Source organism: Sceloporus occidentalis, unplaced genomic scaffold (genome assembly GCF_023333645.1).
Source record: "Sceloporus occidentalis isolate IW3139 unplaced genomic scaffold, rSceOcc1.0.p SCAF_66, whole genome shotgun sequence".
Classification (NCBI taxonomy): Eukaryota; Metazoa; Chordata; class Lepidosauria; order Squamata; family Phrynosomatidae; genus Sceloporus; species Sceloporus occidentalis.
This window is the reverse complement of record NW_028317046.1, coordinates 318161-334866: the sequence shown is the minus strand read 5'-3', so window position 1 is coordinate 334866 and position 16706 is coordinate 318161. Positions and strand designations below refer to the sequence as shown.

Here is a 16706-nt window from a genome sequence, read left to right as displayed (position 1 = left end):
GCTGGGTCTCGTCCTCCAACAGCAGAAAAATATGTTGTATTGAAGTAAAAATAATGAAAAACACCAAAATTGGGGTCCCCTGTAAATTACTCCTCTCATGCTTTATGCAGTGGGTGGTGGTGTAATAAATAATAGCTGTGAGGAGTTGCCAAGTTGGATGTTGGGGTCAAAATCCCACAATCCCTTTAGACAGTTGCAGGGCTCCTTTTGTCACCTGTCCTTTGGGATGAAGGGAGTAAAATATAAAAAAAAATAGGCAGAAAATATTTCTTAAAAGTATTTCTGGCATCCAGTGTGCTCAAGCAAATTCAATTTCATCCCAACGATCCTCATTTTCAACTGATAAAACCAGACTTGCATGACCTCATCTGCAGCTCGCAATATTTAAAGCCTCATTCATTCACACGAAGCTGCAAGCAACGTGCATATAGGGGTTGGCCGTGTTTACAAAAACAGCAACATTGTTACAAAAATATAGGCTTCCTAAAAAAGAAACATGCCTTTAAAATAATACTGGTTGTAAATCAGTCTGCACCACTTCCAATTTTCTATGTCAATTAACCCTTAAGCCCCCAGGCTATTTTACACTATAGGGCCAGAGCATAAAGTAATTGTTTGATGTGGGAGAAAGTCTGTTCCATCCCTCTCTCTCTGATTTACCTGTCTGTGATCAAGAAGCAGGGTACTGCAGCCCAGCTTGTCTGATCACAGAGACCTCTGAAGAGTCTGTACAGATCTAGTCTTGGGCCATGAAAACATTACAAAAAAAGGTTACTGAGCTTTAAAGCAAGCTGCCAAGGAAGAAGAAGGTCAAGTGCATTATGGAATACATCGTATTTTTGGGAGAGATCGTAAATATTTGCATTTTTAAAAACAATATAGGCTATTTTGAACGCTCTGCTGATTAATGTGAAGCTGACAGGTTTGCGTTAATTAGAAATGTTATCTGCATCAACTCCTGGTATGGGGAATATGTCAGGTAATTTGATTGCAAATGATTAACGCGGAACTGAATGTTTGCTCATTTGTATGAAAAAAGCAGGAATGGTACAATTTGTCATCAAGAGAAGAAAAGCTGGAATTTGTGTGCCAGCCATTCATCTGGATTTTTATGGCATCTGTCTGGAAGATATACAGCCCTACTAATCACAGCCTGCTCAATCAACAATAAATCTGTTTGGTGGCTCTTATTAGTGTGTCTCAGTAATGTGAAAACATTAGATATAGTTTATCTTGAACAAGAACCTCCACCATGATAATTAACGCTTACAATTTGATTAGCGGAATCAGCGCATTGTATTTAGGCAATATTTTATACGGCTAGGAAATAAAAAGAGGTGTTTAAAAACAATTCCTTTGTAAGATGGCTCTCTTGTATGTTTTTCTGGTAACAATTAAAACCAAATTTTTAAAAGTGCAATTTCAGAATTCAATAAAAAATATATCTAGCAAATGTAACTTTTAGGTGGCTGACCCTTCACAAACGTCATAGGGGTTTCACGACATGTCCTCTCCAGCACTCAAAGGGGTTCATTCTTGAAACGGAAAGTGCGTGGAAGATAAAGTCCTCTAAGGGATTGGAACGCAGAGGTTGTATCTAGCCATGCATTTACTGTAATTATAGGTATGTCTTTAAACATAAAGGTGCCTGGGGCAAGCTACCCCGATGCCCGTCCATCCCAATAGTATGTAAGTGTAGTTGGATGATTTTCCAACTACCAGGAGAGACATATCAACTAACTCCTCCGCGGTCTGTTGAAGGTGAAGAAAGCACTAGGCCGTGTTGCATTTATCTTTGCTTCTGCCCTAGGCCTGACCTAAAGCAGTGGCCCCAGCCACCCTCTCCGCAGCTGCCACCTTCGCTACAGGGCGCCGGGATGTGACGTCATATCCCAGCGCTCTGCCTTTTAAAGACAAGCAGCTCCTTTTCATGAAGTCTATGGAGGCTCCCTTGTAACTGGCCCTTTGAACAGTAACACGCTGGCAGGGCGGCCACCTCCTGGACCCGTCCTAGTCTTGGTCAGCCTAGGCCTAGGCCACAGGGGCAAGCCTGGGCCTGGGGCAGCTCCCTTTTTGCCCCATGTTAAAGCTGGCCCTGTATATAAAATTTTTTTAATTCTATATAATTCCTGGTGCGCTCTTTTCTGATTTATGATACCTGGCCGAGGTGTGCACCTGAGTTAGGTTTAATTTTGTGGGAGATTTTTGGGTTGCGTACAAAGTTGCTGTATTTGTTTACTTATTTTTAATAAAGCATTGAGATGTCCAGCATTCTGAACGTAGAAAAACAAACAGAGGAAGTTAATTGAGTTGAACACTCATTACAGAAAGAACATTCTAGCCCCTATCGAGCTAAATTAACCGGCTAAACTGATTGCATAATTGGTTTTAGCCTTTATGGGAAGCGAAGGGTTCAGTCTGAATTGTGTAACACAGCGCCATCTAATGGCAGGAATAGGCAGTGCAGTTTCTCGGCTATATTAAAGTGATGACTTTTCTCATCTGACTCATAAACATTTATTGCATTCACAGAATATTTTAATCTTTTTTCTATCTTTACACAACTCTCTAGGTTTTACATGCACTCACTTAAGTGAGTGATACGTCTATACTGCACTGGATAGGTTTGGTCAGATTTCCATGGTTGTAGTCTGTATCAGTCTGCGTGTTTAAATGAATATTATATAATAAATGTATTATACTATATAATAAATGAATATTCTGTATCCACGGGGATAATCGCTTGTTTATTCCTTCCCAGTGCTATCAATTCTCAGACGAAGAACGGTGCCACTCCCCTCTATCTAGCCTGTCAAGAGGGACATTTGGAAGTTATCCAGTATCTTGTCAAGGACTGTGGAGCTGACCCACACATAAGAGCCACTGATGGAATGACCCCTCTGCATGCGGCTGCCCAGATGGGCCACACCACAGTCATTGTTTGGTTGGTAAGTACCTACTAGAGCCAATAAAGGGTGTAATTTACTCAAGGGGAATTTTTTTTCCTGTTTTGCAGATTACTTTATCCATTTTATTTTCTATTTTTCATTTCTTCACAAAAAAATATCATTCCTAATTGTCCAGGCAAAATGCCACATTATCTCTGCATCACATAGATTTTAGGATATAATTTCAACTATATATACTTAAATATTATGAAGACACGGAAACAGGGAAGCTCTGTTGTGACAATTTTCTATGAAATAAATCTGTGATGCTGGTGTAAATATTACATATACATATATAGTCAAAGCTGTTCCACATTTAAACAGGAGGTGGCGATATACAACCCAGCAGCCATATAATATAAAAAGAACATTTGTATCTTCATCACCTAAAGATGTTATATAGTGGAGTTTTCATATTTCAAGTATTTAACATAATAGTGAAATCTTTCTTTTCTTGTGACATTCAGATGAGTTTTACAGACATCAGTCTCTCTGATCAAGATGCTGATGGAGCAACCGCCATGCATTTTGCTGCTAGCAGAGGCCATGCCAAGGTCCTGAGCTGGCTCCTTCTCCATGGGGGTGACATGAGCACTGATAACTTTGGAGGAACCCCTCTACACGATGCTGCTGAGAATGGAGAGCTAGAGGTCCTATTCATTTGTATATTTTCTTTACAGATATAAGTTTTCCCTAAAATATTGCTAGAGCAATGTGGAGGATTTAACAGCTGCATGTAAAAGAGTACACCAGAATTTAACAAGATCACCAGAGAAACCTGATGTTTCAGTCCCTGCATGGGACTTATAAACTTTTATGTTGAAATCCTAATGTGCTTTTCTATTTTTACTGAGGAGTGCATAATTGTTTCTATTTTTACCCCTCATCCCCCTAAGTAGGGCATAGTTGGTATATTTGGGCAACATTTTCCCCCAAACGTTAATTTCATTAATTATCTGCCCCACCACACATGGGGTGGGCAATTGTCAGCCCTACTGATTGATGGTGGGTCCTGTGGGCCCCTGTTTGACTTTTTTGTGTGTTGGGGAAATTCATTTTGCAAGCATCAGACTAGGGCATGTGAATAGTCATTGTAATTCCATGCCCTCGCCTGAAACTCACAAAATCTGAAGCTGAGTGCCCCTGTAAACAACTCACATATTAGTGAATATACATGTCCTTTTGCGAGTGTTAGCTTATCAAGACACGAAGCTTCAGATGAGTCTGACCAGTCACGTTAACCCATAACTACTCAAGTTATTAGTATCTTTGAATTGTAACTCCCTCACTGTATCTGTTTTACCCAAACTACCAAAACATGTATTGATTCAGCTGCACAAAAATGTAATATTCTATATATAACCTAAATTCCAAGTAAATTTGAGCCTTTAAATAGGCACAATGAACCAAAGGAATCACAATGCATAATATCTAAAAAGTGGAAGACACGGATGTCCTTCCCTAATGTATTCAATTAAATGCATGAGGATAATTATTGTGGAATAAGGGAGAGAAGACACAAAATAATTAATTAATTGATTTGTTCATACTCTAAACAAGGCACGTTTGTCTGTATTTTGTCTTTATATTTACAGTGCTGCCAGATTCTTGTGGTTAACGGGGTTAAACTTGGAATCAGAGACCTTGATGGGTACACAGCTGCGGACCTTGCAGAATATAATGGACACGTCCATTGTGCTAAATATCTCAGGACCGTGGAAAATATGGTAATGATTTTGTGATTGTTATCCCACTCTTTTGTATTAAATAATGTACACATAGACCTTTGTACTAAATGTACAGGTTAACTCATTCTTGCCTGGATTGGCCAAACTCTCAAAGCAAGGCATGCTGTTAAAGTTACATAAGACTATTGGATAAAAAGTGCAGGAAATTATACCAAAAACACATTTCAAAGCACAAAAAGCAAAATATATTCAAGAAGCAGACTGTAAAGCATATATTTTAGCATATAGAATGTAACGTGCTGCAGACTAATCGTTCCTCTGATTAGAATTCAGATTGATTTAGTATTAGTTTCTCAGAGAGACAAGGTGGGGCTGTGGCAAGTGGGCAACTATGAGTCTGGAGACAGGCTGGGTTGTAGGGGACGATAAATCAGTTCCACTGGATGAGAACAAATATAATATTTATAAATTCAGACAGTAGTTAGAAATGACTTCACCAAGATCTTCATTGTGTAAATAAGAACAGGAACAGGAATAATGCTGGTCCTGCCACAAGCTGCCACCAGTCTCACCTTTCATTAATTGAACTTTTAAAAACTAAAAATGTCCCAAAAGAATTATTCTAACAAAAAGTACAAGCCGTAGGTTCATCTTTATTTAAACAAACTTTATTGTGACAGCAACAGTCCCCTTTTCACATAATCAAGTTTGATTTAATTATTTACTCAATAGAACCCTTAGTGGTACAGTTACTATCTCACTTCATTTCTTGTATGTAAAGGTAAGCAGGGTGCCCTCATCACCATGCAAATAAATTGAAACATCCAATTACCCCCTCATTAAACTGAAAGGATAAATATTATGGGTTGATGGCAAGTATCAGTGGTAATGTTCATCACTAAGAGTTTTGATCTTTTCAGGTATTTTTACAATTGAAATCCCTGTGCTGGATTTTGCCACGTGGTGGATTTAAATACTAAAACCAAGAGTATTTTTCTCTATCTTGGATGCATAGTATTGTATCTATATATAATGCGTACATTGAGTTGCCTTGTCTTTTATTAAGGCTTATGGGCCAGCCAGTTCATACTTTTAGTGTTTTACTTGCAATTCCACTTATAGCCACCAGGGTGTCTACCATAACATGGATTTTAGGCAGCATTTTCTTCACGCCTTGATCATTTCTCTGTTCATTTTATTGGCATTCTATTAATTCTCTTGTGTAAATGTGTTTTGGGCCGGGCTTAACAGTGCACATTAAGGTGCTTCTATCTGCTAACCTAATTAAATTATCCGAAATGTGTCACAGGCATTAAATAGCATTACCAAACATTTACCAATGCCAGTGTTTTCCAGCCCCATTTTCTCGATGCAGTTGACAATGACGCCTGAGTGATGAATAAATCATAAGTCAGAAGTGTAGGCACATTTCAGAGATGAACTAAATTAATCTGCTTGTCTTAGTAACAAGCTGTTTCTGGGGCACCGTCTGAATGACTATTTCTGATTCTCTTTGGAGTTGACCTGGATAACGTTTCACATCTTTTACTGATTAATGAAGAATTATTATTTTGGAATAATAATTCACTGGGTGCGTTGCAGCAGCCAGACCTCAGACCATACTTGCCATGCTCGACCCTCCACTTTTCTAACCCCAGCGGGAACTCGTTTTCATCTTTCACCCGGCTCTAACATCCATACCTTTCAGATTTCCCCTTAAATATGGCAGCCGACTGCCGCGCTTCCATGGTACTCTTTTGATCTCAGAGCCGCCAGTTGCTCACTGCTTCTTCCACGCCTTCTCCTAACTCCACAAAGAGGGAAGCTCCAAACTATATGAATAACCTGGAATCTCCCAATTTTAGAGACGTGGCTGTTACTATTATTTTGTTTTCGAAGCCCAAAATGAAAAAAGTGTTTTTTTAGGATTTTTTCCCAGGGTGTCATACTACAACCTTATTCTGATTGAGTATGAGACCCAATCTAGACCGAGCTGTCATATGCCCTTGTTTTGGAACGCACATAGGTTAAAATCACTGTGTTACTTTATAATATATTTTTATGAAAACTATAGCCCCATGTCTATGCCATAGCCACTCCGCGTCTTAGCACAAATGGGCTAAAATACACAAAAATATGTCCATCTGTCAGCCGTAGCTTTTATGCTACTGTATAACGTTAGAATCTTCGATATACATTTATTACTAAATCACTTTGCCAACCAGATGGCAATGCCCTGGCGTTAACATTAACAGCAAAAGTAATTATTACAATTGGAACTCTCTGAAGACGTGAGACAGTTTCTGTATCCCTGGGGGACATCTGTGCTTCAGCTTCTGTCTTCTATATTTTTCCTGTAAGAGACAGTAGAAGGTTTCTCCTAACGGTCACAGTTACCGAACACTTGAAGGAGGCTTAAGAATAATAAAGATTCCGGCGCTGGCTGTAGCTATGGGCAATGTAAGTACTTTAAGCTTGGAGTAAGATGGAGAGTCATCTGTGTGCTAATAAACATGTACTTACATGTAGCATGTTTTAACGAGGATTCCGCATATTAACACGGAGCACGCAATGTAAGGGTTTCGGCAAATCAGCTGTGAGTTTTTTATATCAAAACTGATTTTCAACAAATAATTTCTTCCATTATGTTTGCTAACTTGGTATGTTTTCAAAAGAAGCTTTTCATGTTTTTTACGTTTCTTGTGTAACCGACTAATGCACTATTGTATTTTTTTTTATTGTAATTTTGATATTTTGCCAAATAATCTTCTATTTCCATGCATTGTTTTTTTATCAAAAAAGATGCTAGTTTTCCTTGTAATAAGTTATTAAGTTATTGATTTTCTTGACATTATCGAAAAAAATACTAAAAGAAATACCCTGCAAAATGAAACATGTACCAACACTCTCTCTTACATTAACCCCGTGGTGACCAATGATCACCTTACACTAGATATTTTTAATGCATTAATGTTGTATGAGGTTGTCGGACAGATGCGTACTCTATGTTTTTCCTAATGTTGCTCGGTAAACAGGTAAAACCTGCGGCCTTACATAACAGCTGGTAGCTGGAGTATCCAAGGAAAAACTCAATACATAGATAGAGATGTTTCCGAAGCGCTGACAGCCAGATAGTAACCTATATATTGTTATTTTACGGAACCTCGGAATAAAGCTGTCTCCATAGCATAACATTGATTTTACTGATTTTACTTACTGTTATGGTGCCAAAGGTCTGACTGCTCATGAATAAGAAAATATTTATTTGAAAGATACTTTATATATTCCTATATTACCCATCCTGAGCATCAAAGAGTGCAACAGGTAGACAATCAGTTGGAAAAAGTAAGCTAGTTACATTATTAAATTATTTTTTTGTTTGTTATTTCTTAATTGATCATTTTGGAACTTTTATGTTCCAGAGTGTAGAACATCGAGTTCTTTCTCGTGACCCTTCTGCAGATTTGGAATTAAAGCAGCCTGATTCTGGTATGTCTTCTCCAAACAATACAATGTCAACTCAACCAGCTCATTTCGACATTGGTTCTCCATCCAGCACGTTGTCAAACTATGACTCATGTAATTCAAGCCAATCTAGTGTCGGAGACAAGAAACTGAACCAACACACAGGTCTTGGACCAAGTAAGTATTGTGGAAAAATAGAGTTTGAAGTCTTAGCAGAACACTAGTTATAATGTAACCATTTTAATGTATGGTTGGAGCCACCATTAATGTTGGGCAAACATGCATGGCCAAAGTCATTTAGCCGGCTGTATATCATTAAAACGAGTTAAGTGAATATAGTGTCCCATCATTTTTACCTCTAAACTTGAGTTTCTGTAGTCACTGAAAGTAACAAAGTTCACTACTTTAGACAATGAGAAGAAGACCCATCGAACATAATTTCCAGTTAGGTTACCAACAATGAAGATAAAACCTCTAGATCATATCATACCTTCTGTAGAGTAAAAAATCTAAATCGTAGCCACCAAAATAATCAAAAAATAGCCACACCTTCAATTCCTTTTGTTACTAGAAATATCCCTGTATCCTAACGCAGGCTTGAAATCTGATGAAGATATTTTTAGTGGACTTCAAAACATCACAGAGAGGGTACAGGAAACTCTCGCTGGGGCAGAAAAAAAAAAGCATATTTAATTTAACAGTGGCTTTACTTGTTTTCAAGTATACAATAGTCCTCTGTGGTCTGCTAAATATATTCGGGCAAAACAGATCAGATTATTGAACTAAATGTGAATCTGCAATCCTAGTCATCTTTCCTTCTTAAAAAACATAAATGAGCAAAAAAAAAATAAAAAAATATTGTATGGTTTATGTTTTAATCTCAAAATAGGTGAATCATATATTCTCAGCCCACAAGGGGGTGACCTTACAATAAAATGAAAGCTATCGGTATCATTTTAAATGAGAAAGTTATTTTGTTCTTCTATGTAGAATTAACCCCTTCCATGACTGGCTGTTATTTACTAATCATCGATTAACCTTTCACCCTTTAAATTTTACTTGCAAATTGCTTTGTGTTTTGCACGCTTTGAAAATCAGACAATGGGAAACCTTTGCCATTATCTCCTCTGGTACTTAAAAGGTTAATAATACGCTCATATTCTTATTTCATTATAATGAATTTTTTGTTTGTTTCTCCTTCCCATCCGTGTTGTTTAGAATTGTCATTTTGTAATCTATTTAATGATGGAAGATTGGGAATTACTTTGCAGTGCCATACAAACTGGTGCTTACAGTGTTAATTGTTGCAAGCATGGCAGTAGATCATTCAACAAATGATGTACTAACGTGTATTAATTTGGAACAATGAGAAAAAGAAAGCTCTTTAGCTTAGAATACTACTAAGTTTTGCAACTCATGATGTGTTTGTTACATGATTACGAGACACGGCTGCATTCAAATCCTTGAAAACACAAAAACGCCCACACTACACCACGCCGAGAACAAAATATATCTCGGTTACACAGCTATTATTTTTAACGCAGAAAGCTCCTGTATTTTTTTCTCTCCGGAATCTGTTTTTTTTTGTTTTGTTTTCTGTCATCGAGTATAAAAGACTTTTTATAACTTGTTTTTTTTTTTTTTGTGCTGCATCATGAGTTCATAGGTCTTTATTCTATTTATAGTACAAGACAATGTTATATTTATGCAAATGGTCTTCTTATCAGTGATCTTAGAACTTCTTTTTTTTTCTTCTTCCGTACATGTGGACAATGGAGAACGCACTTATACCGATGGCTTCTTTTTTCTTAATCGTGGTCCAATTTTAATTTTTAGGACCCCCTGAAACGGCAATTGGCGACATGCAGACTTACATGGACATGCTAAATCCAGAAGTGGGACCGAATAGCGCTAAGAAGGGTGACGGTCCGCTCGCTCCTCCTCCGCCTCCGGCATTTCCACCACCTCCACCTCCTATTGCGGATTCTAAACCCCCTCCGCCTCCATGCTATCCTGCACCAAGCCCCCCGGAGGGGCAGCATACATCGGAAATGTACGTCCAAGCAAAGAACAACCTCCGACATGTCGACAATGAGATGTTGAACGAAGAGGTAAGTCAATGCAAATGAATGTTTACCTGCGAACTCTTGTCTAAGTTGAGCAGTTAAGCCATTTCAATAAATATAATTGGTTAATCTTACCTGTATTTTGTAATTAGAACTTTTTTATCCTATAATTGTTACCAGCATACGGCCATAGCATCCTGTCCTGAGCTGTCGGGACGGAATAAGGGAGGAGCTGTGGCATGAACTCACAGTAACCTCACATTGCATGGTGGTATTATGACATCATGGCATGTTCTACCCAGATCAAAATACCCTGCCTTGGTGCAGAATTTCTTTTTATTCTGTAGCCCATCCAGTTCTGATTACAGCCACAACAATCTGACCACCCTAGGACTCTTTGTCCCTTTCCATCAAACCCATTGCCGGCTCTGTACTGTCTTTTTTATTCTGATTTTGAGGTTGGGGATCTATGACAAGAAGGGTTCAAGAAGACATGGGTTCTTTTAGGACACTAGATATCCGATAACCAGATAAGAACTTTGGTGTTAAACTACATTAAGGGTTGGGAGATTGGAAGATAGAAGACGAGGAAGAGTTGATTTCTACTTACTTTCTCAGGTTATATACAACAAGAGCAATAGATTGTGATATTATGAGTAGCATAATATGTCAGAACACCAAGATACGCTCGGCCAATTCAGTGAGTTTATCTATATGTTTAGATAGGAAAGGGAAACCATAACAGTCAGCATGGATACTATGGATTTACAATAAGAAATAAGGCTAATAAATGACAAGGCTACATAGGGTTTAATATTCCACGGATGTCATAAAATGGTCATAGCTCTATGGGTAAAGGTGTAGAACTGCCCCTTAGCCCATATCAATATTAATCGATTGACACAGAATCCATCTTACTTTTACTATCTGGTTCTTAGCTTAATGCCGCCGTGATGGGTCTCTGGAAAATTCAGCCGGGGTCAAACGCAGGACACCCGTTTAAACATTAAGCCGTTTAAAGACGATACCAAAGGGAATCTATCAGCATGCGCTACGTTAATCAATCTAACAGTCATGTTAGTACCCTTTAGCTGTATACTCAACCACATTTAAAGTCCTATTATGTCTCTACCCCTCCTCCTATAACTGATTATAAAAATTGGAAATATGGAACAATTCCTTTGTCATGCCTCCTAAAATTGAAGAAGAGACGATTCTGGGTGTCTAGTCGGAAGAATGGCCTAAATGGCTTTTCCCAATACTTTTTATGAGTCTTTGCAACCAACACGTATTTATTTATGTAACCGGACAAGGCATTAGGGCAAACGTTAATGTATTTTATTAATGTACTTGATGTTATTTATGCTCTTTTACGGCTGTAGAACTCTGTGATACCCTCATACCCAACAAACATTCTGAGCTCCTAGAAAAGGGGGCTGTAGGGATGTAGGTACCAAAGTGGCAGTGTCACATATTTGTATATATGGGAAAGATCAAATATTCATCACTAACCCACACTGGGCTGGGGATAACAAGGCGGCCACCGACCCTAATGACATAAGCGCTGCCAATGGCTGGATATGATAGACCGTGCCTTACTTTTTTTATGCTCAAACAGACTGCGTCCAGCCATATCCAGCCAGTGGCCGCGCTCTACAGCACAAAAACTGCAACTGGAGTGGTAGGTCAGGTTAGGGGTGTGTGGAGTAATGGCGGGCAGTGGCTCGCCACCCATTGGCACAGTGCGCCAGATGGCAAGTCTGGGTCTACCATCATAAACTCTTAAGTCTTCTGCAATCACATCAACAGACAGAGAACTTTCCAAAGATTGACAAGTGACTCTGAATGACCCAAGCCCCCAGATAGTAAAGGGCAGGGTGGGAGAAAGTGCTTCTGCAAAGACCTCTTTGGGGAACCTCATCCTAAACTTTTTCAGCTGTTTTGGTGTGTGGAATTGAGGTGAGCAGAAGTTTAGGACCAAAACGGAATAATGCAGTAGGACAAAAAGTGTATGTGGGCCTGGGAATGGAGAATCCTCCTCCAGTATTAACATTAAGCCCAATCAGTAATCATTATGGCGTTCTTGTCTTGGTTTTAAGTCGACTTGGTCACATGCTGGATTCATTGAGACTTTTGAGTTCCTTTTAGCCATAATAGGGAGCGGCTAAAACGAATGAACCAGATGATCATTTATTTGTATGAAGTTCTATTAAGAAATTCTAAACTCAACGAGTTCCAAACTTGCATAACTCGCCCGTAGACTTCTGGTAGAGCGGCACCTGTTTACAGAACCAGTAGCTCCTCGTATTTTTAAACATTTATTTTAAAGGTATAGAATATTGAGATTAGTAATGGACATTTTAAAAAACAGTTCGGTCCTTTAATTATTTTGCTGTTGTATTGTCTCCATCAAACAAAGCTTTTCTTGCTGAGATAAATGGTACCCAGCGTGTCTTTTCATTACTCTAGCTGGTGGGTAAACATCAGAACAATAGATTCAATACATCTTTTATATCCTCTTGGCAGAAGTGCCTCTTACAAAGTCTGTGGGCTGGAAAAGTGATGGCTGAGTTTTTAATCTCTTTAATTGGGCTACCCCAGGGAGAGCCAAGTATTAAGCTCCATATTCCAACCGAGTAGGCGGGGGGGGGGGGTAACATATTGAATTTTAGTTGAAACAATTAATTTGTACATTTGTCAAAAAGGGGGGTTGCTTTCAGATGAAATGCTTGTTCGTTTGTTTACAGGAAGAAATAAGAGAACGTAAAACTCTTTAAATTATTTAAGATAGTCCCTTGATCCGCAAAGTATTTTGTATAAGAAGAAGACCTGAAATATAGACAATGGCCTATCACGCGCTATCGATTCATGTAAAATTGTGTTAATATGTATACTTGTGAAATGTTTCACGTTGCTTTTAAATTGTTTACAGTAATATTAAACATTGTGTCCTTTCAATGGTCTATACGCAGGACACGTTAAGTTATAGGCTACAGATGGAAAAGAATACACAAGAGTCCAGTTTCCCTGAAATGTGAGACTTTGTCAGTTTAACTTAGGAAGACATGAGCGGATATTAATTTCCAGCTGAAAAGTCAGCAATATTTTTGTAAGGCTCGCCAACATAGATAACATATTTCACGTCACATTCTAGATTATCTTGAATCCTAATTCTTACACCTAATCATGCTTTACTTTTTACTCAACGATTAATGAACAAATTCTCCTCTATTGTGTTTTACTCCCAGCCTCTCAAAGGATCGTGGGAAATGAAAGAAATTTACATAAATATAGCAGGAATATGATTATAAATATGAATAACTTAAGGACAGAACATTACATAAAGATAACAAGAACTCAAGCGATGAATTATCTTCTATCATGTATGAATAAGGAAAGGCTACCCTACCTTCTGGGTCCATACTCATTATTACACAGGCTGACGTGCGCACATACATGTTTTAAATGTGGCTTAAGACAGAGAAAGCTACCCGCAGAGGTGTTTTATACTTGTCAGCTCTAATCAATATAGTATCATAATTTTTGGGTAATCCATATAAATCTGTTGAATGGTAGCTGGATGTCACAGATTAAAAGGCTTATTGTAAAAAAGAATTGTAAGATGATACAGAGAAGCAAGTTAACCAATTGTTCCATGGGCTCTCTTGTATGCAACATGCATAGCTTTTGATCTATGGAACCGTCCATGTCCTACAATGATAAGTGAAATGTAGAAGACCGAAAACCAAATGCTGTGCGCCGGGCAAATAATGTATTTCTAAAACTGGAGTACTGCACCATGGGCTACATAAAACCCAAAACTTTCAGTGGTTAACGTTTTGTGTTTGCTACCGTCGCCCGATGGTCTTTGTGGCTCCTCTGTCTTGCAGGAACCTTGAACGATAGAACGCCTTTGCCAGTCTTTGTTCCCGGAGCGAAGAGGAACGTTGGGTTTCTTGGCTCCTCTTGATTGCAAAGTATAAAAACTGTTTTTTAAGACCATTCCCTCTATAATAATAATATAATGAAGAAGAGAGATGCATGGAAAGGGAGTAATATATAGACCATATATAGTGTTTTCAGACTGATTTAGCAGGGTTTTGCGTGTACATTTATTTGTATTTTTATTTCCACATCCGTTGTGCCGGGACCTTATTTTCTTTTGTGTGTGTTTTTCTGTAAAGGTCTCTATCATGGAAAAAAACAGTAACGACGTTCCTACATTAGACAAAGACGAATAACATAGGTTTATTGATGCTGTTGGCAGTTGTACCGTCCTGCTGGTTTCTGAGTGCCGGTGGAGTCCCTTGTGCCAAGTATTACAATAATCATTAGTTAGCAGCCAGTGCCAGGAATCCCTAACGCCTGATGGTAAAATGCCAACGTTTCATGATATGCCACATTATCACCCAACGTCAGCGAATGCGTTTCACGCTATACTTAGCACTTGGTCATAGGATAGTTAATTTACCCTTTTGGACATTAATAAAATATAATCATGTGAAACCTCGATGCTTTTGGATATTACTAGTATGAGCCGGTCCAATCATGCGCTGTCCCTTTTGCGTGTCAAGTTCGACATCCAACCCGTCCAAAGCAGTGGATTGTCTCATTGATTTTGGCACAATGACCCACAGTCCTGGAATGTTGTACAAAAGGTAACAAGAACAGTTATTTGCCCAATTGCCACATGAACCTACTCGAGTTCCTTTTCTGATACAATCTGTCCGCTCTCAAGCACCTACTCTAGGAAAGAAACTGGAATTTGGTTTAGTGGCCTAAGTGGTCATCAATGATGGATACAACATCTCCAAATGATCTCTTCAGAATGACTGGTGCCATTGAAGCACTGATCTGCTGCTCATACCCCCTACATACCAGGGCAGGGGTTACAGAGTGACTGGGCATCCTTGGAACTCAACTCTGTATGCCTGAGACCCCTATAGTCAGATGAGGGGTTCAGTGACAAGGAGGCTACAACATTCTCCTGACATTGTCTCCGCCACTGCCTAGTTACACGTCACTACTTGAATCACCACGATGAGTATGATTGGAAACCCATTATCTGAATCCTTGGAGTGGATAGCAGTTTGAAAAATCCCTAAAAAAAATAACATTCATACAGATAAAGTAAACTATATATTTTGATCTCATCCGTTCCTCTCCTGATATTTTGAATTCGGTGTCTTATTTTGTTTTTTTTAGCCTTTATATTTCGTCTAAGGATCAGACAAAAAACAAAAGTTTCCTCTTTTTGTATTTGTAAAGAGATGAACATTAATGTTTTCTTGCTAAAGAGGAAGTATGCTGTTTAATACCAATTTGTATATTAGTCCCCAGCTGAGTAAATTGAGGCTCTGTGTTCGCTGGTCGGACCTGCGCTCTTTGTATTGTTACATTGTAACCCGATCGGCCGCTCTACTCTCCATGGATCCTCGTGTATAGCCAACCTCTGGGAGCGAGAGAAGGCTTCCTATCCCGGCTGAACGATGTGCTTTATGAGAGCTGTCACATGATATTTATATCATCCATGTAGTGGGATTATATTAGGATCTGTCTTTTTGCTCCCCCCCGAATTATATGTTTTTTTTAAATTATATTATTATTATATATATATATAAAACTCCTCCTATATATACTGGTCATCTTAACTTTCTTTCTCAGGATCTGCATGATTTTTCCTGCCCATTAAGTTAATTCTCCCCAATTACCGTTTTTAAATAGATTAGGCAGCTTTTAGGTCTCTACTTTAGGCGTATTATATAGGTATGACATGGGTATAATATGCCCGAAGAAGAGACCTAGATCGTCTCAAAAGCTTGCAATCCATTAGACAGTACGTCAGACAATAAAGGTATCATCTTTACCGCGTATAGAGACATAAAACATATGTTTATTACAGTACACATTATATTAAGGAAACACAATGCAATATTCTTATTTTAAACATAGTATATATATACATATATATATATAATTATTATTTTTATTTTTATTTTTTCTGCCCCAAGTCCTTTTTCTGCCAGGTAGATTGGAGTTGTCTCCGTAGCTTCATTGTATGTTTCTTTGCACATAGATGTGACACGTGTACAGGGCCCCATCCCCTAAATATGTTCCTTTGCTCTTGTATGTATACGTGTGTATGTTTTGTCATGATGTACAATCTCTAAGTTGTTTTCCAAGAACAAAGAATTCCTTTTTCTTCCCGTGACACATTAATCTGATATTAATTCTTCAACGTTCTCGCAAAGAATGTGGCTTTACCAGGTCACAAACGACTCATGTATAGTCATTACAGGAGCACACAACCCCTGCCAGGACTTCAACACCCATCATGATCAGCCAGCTTAGCTGTGTGCCAACGGTTCTTTATTTCCATGCCTAAACTGCACAGTTTGAAGCTGAAATACTAAACGATAATAGTTATGGCCAAAAGCTGGGGGGGGGTTATTGGCTGGTAAATTAGATTCTGGCTTGCTGAGCATGATGAGCGTTGGAGCCAACAGAGGGTGAATAATCTCACTGCGTGGTTTTAAAGG

At 38.5% G+C, this 16706-nt stretch overlaps 1 protein-coding gene across 1 annotated transcript in view; it reads left to right on the top strand.

Annotated features, from left to right (window-relative positions):
* The window catches only part of LOC149286794 (espin-like), a 50188-nt gene that overhangs the window by 7905 nt on the left and 25577 nt on the right, over positions 1–16706 (top strand). Inside the window, 5 exon segments of the mRNA XM_089493745.1 lie at positions 2762–2948; positions 3416–3598; positions 4544–4675; positions 8059–8266; positions 9938–10232. Coding sequence (XP_089349871.1) covers positions 2762–2948; positions 3416–3598; positions 4544–4675; positions 8059–8266; positions 9938–10232 — 1005 coding nt within the window.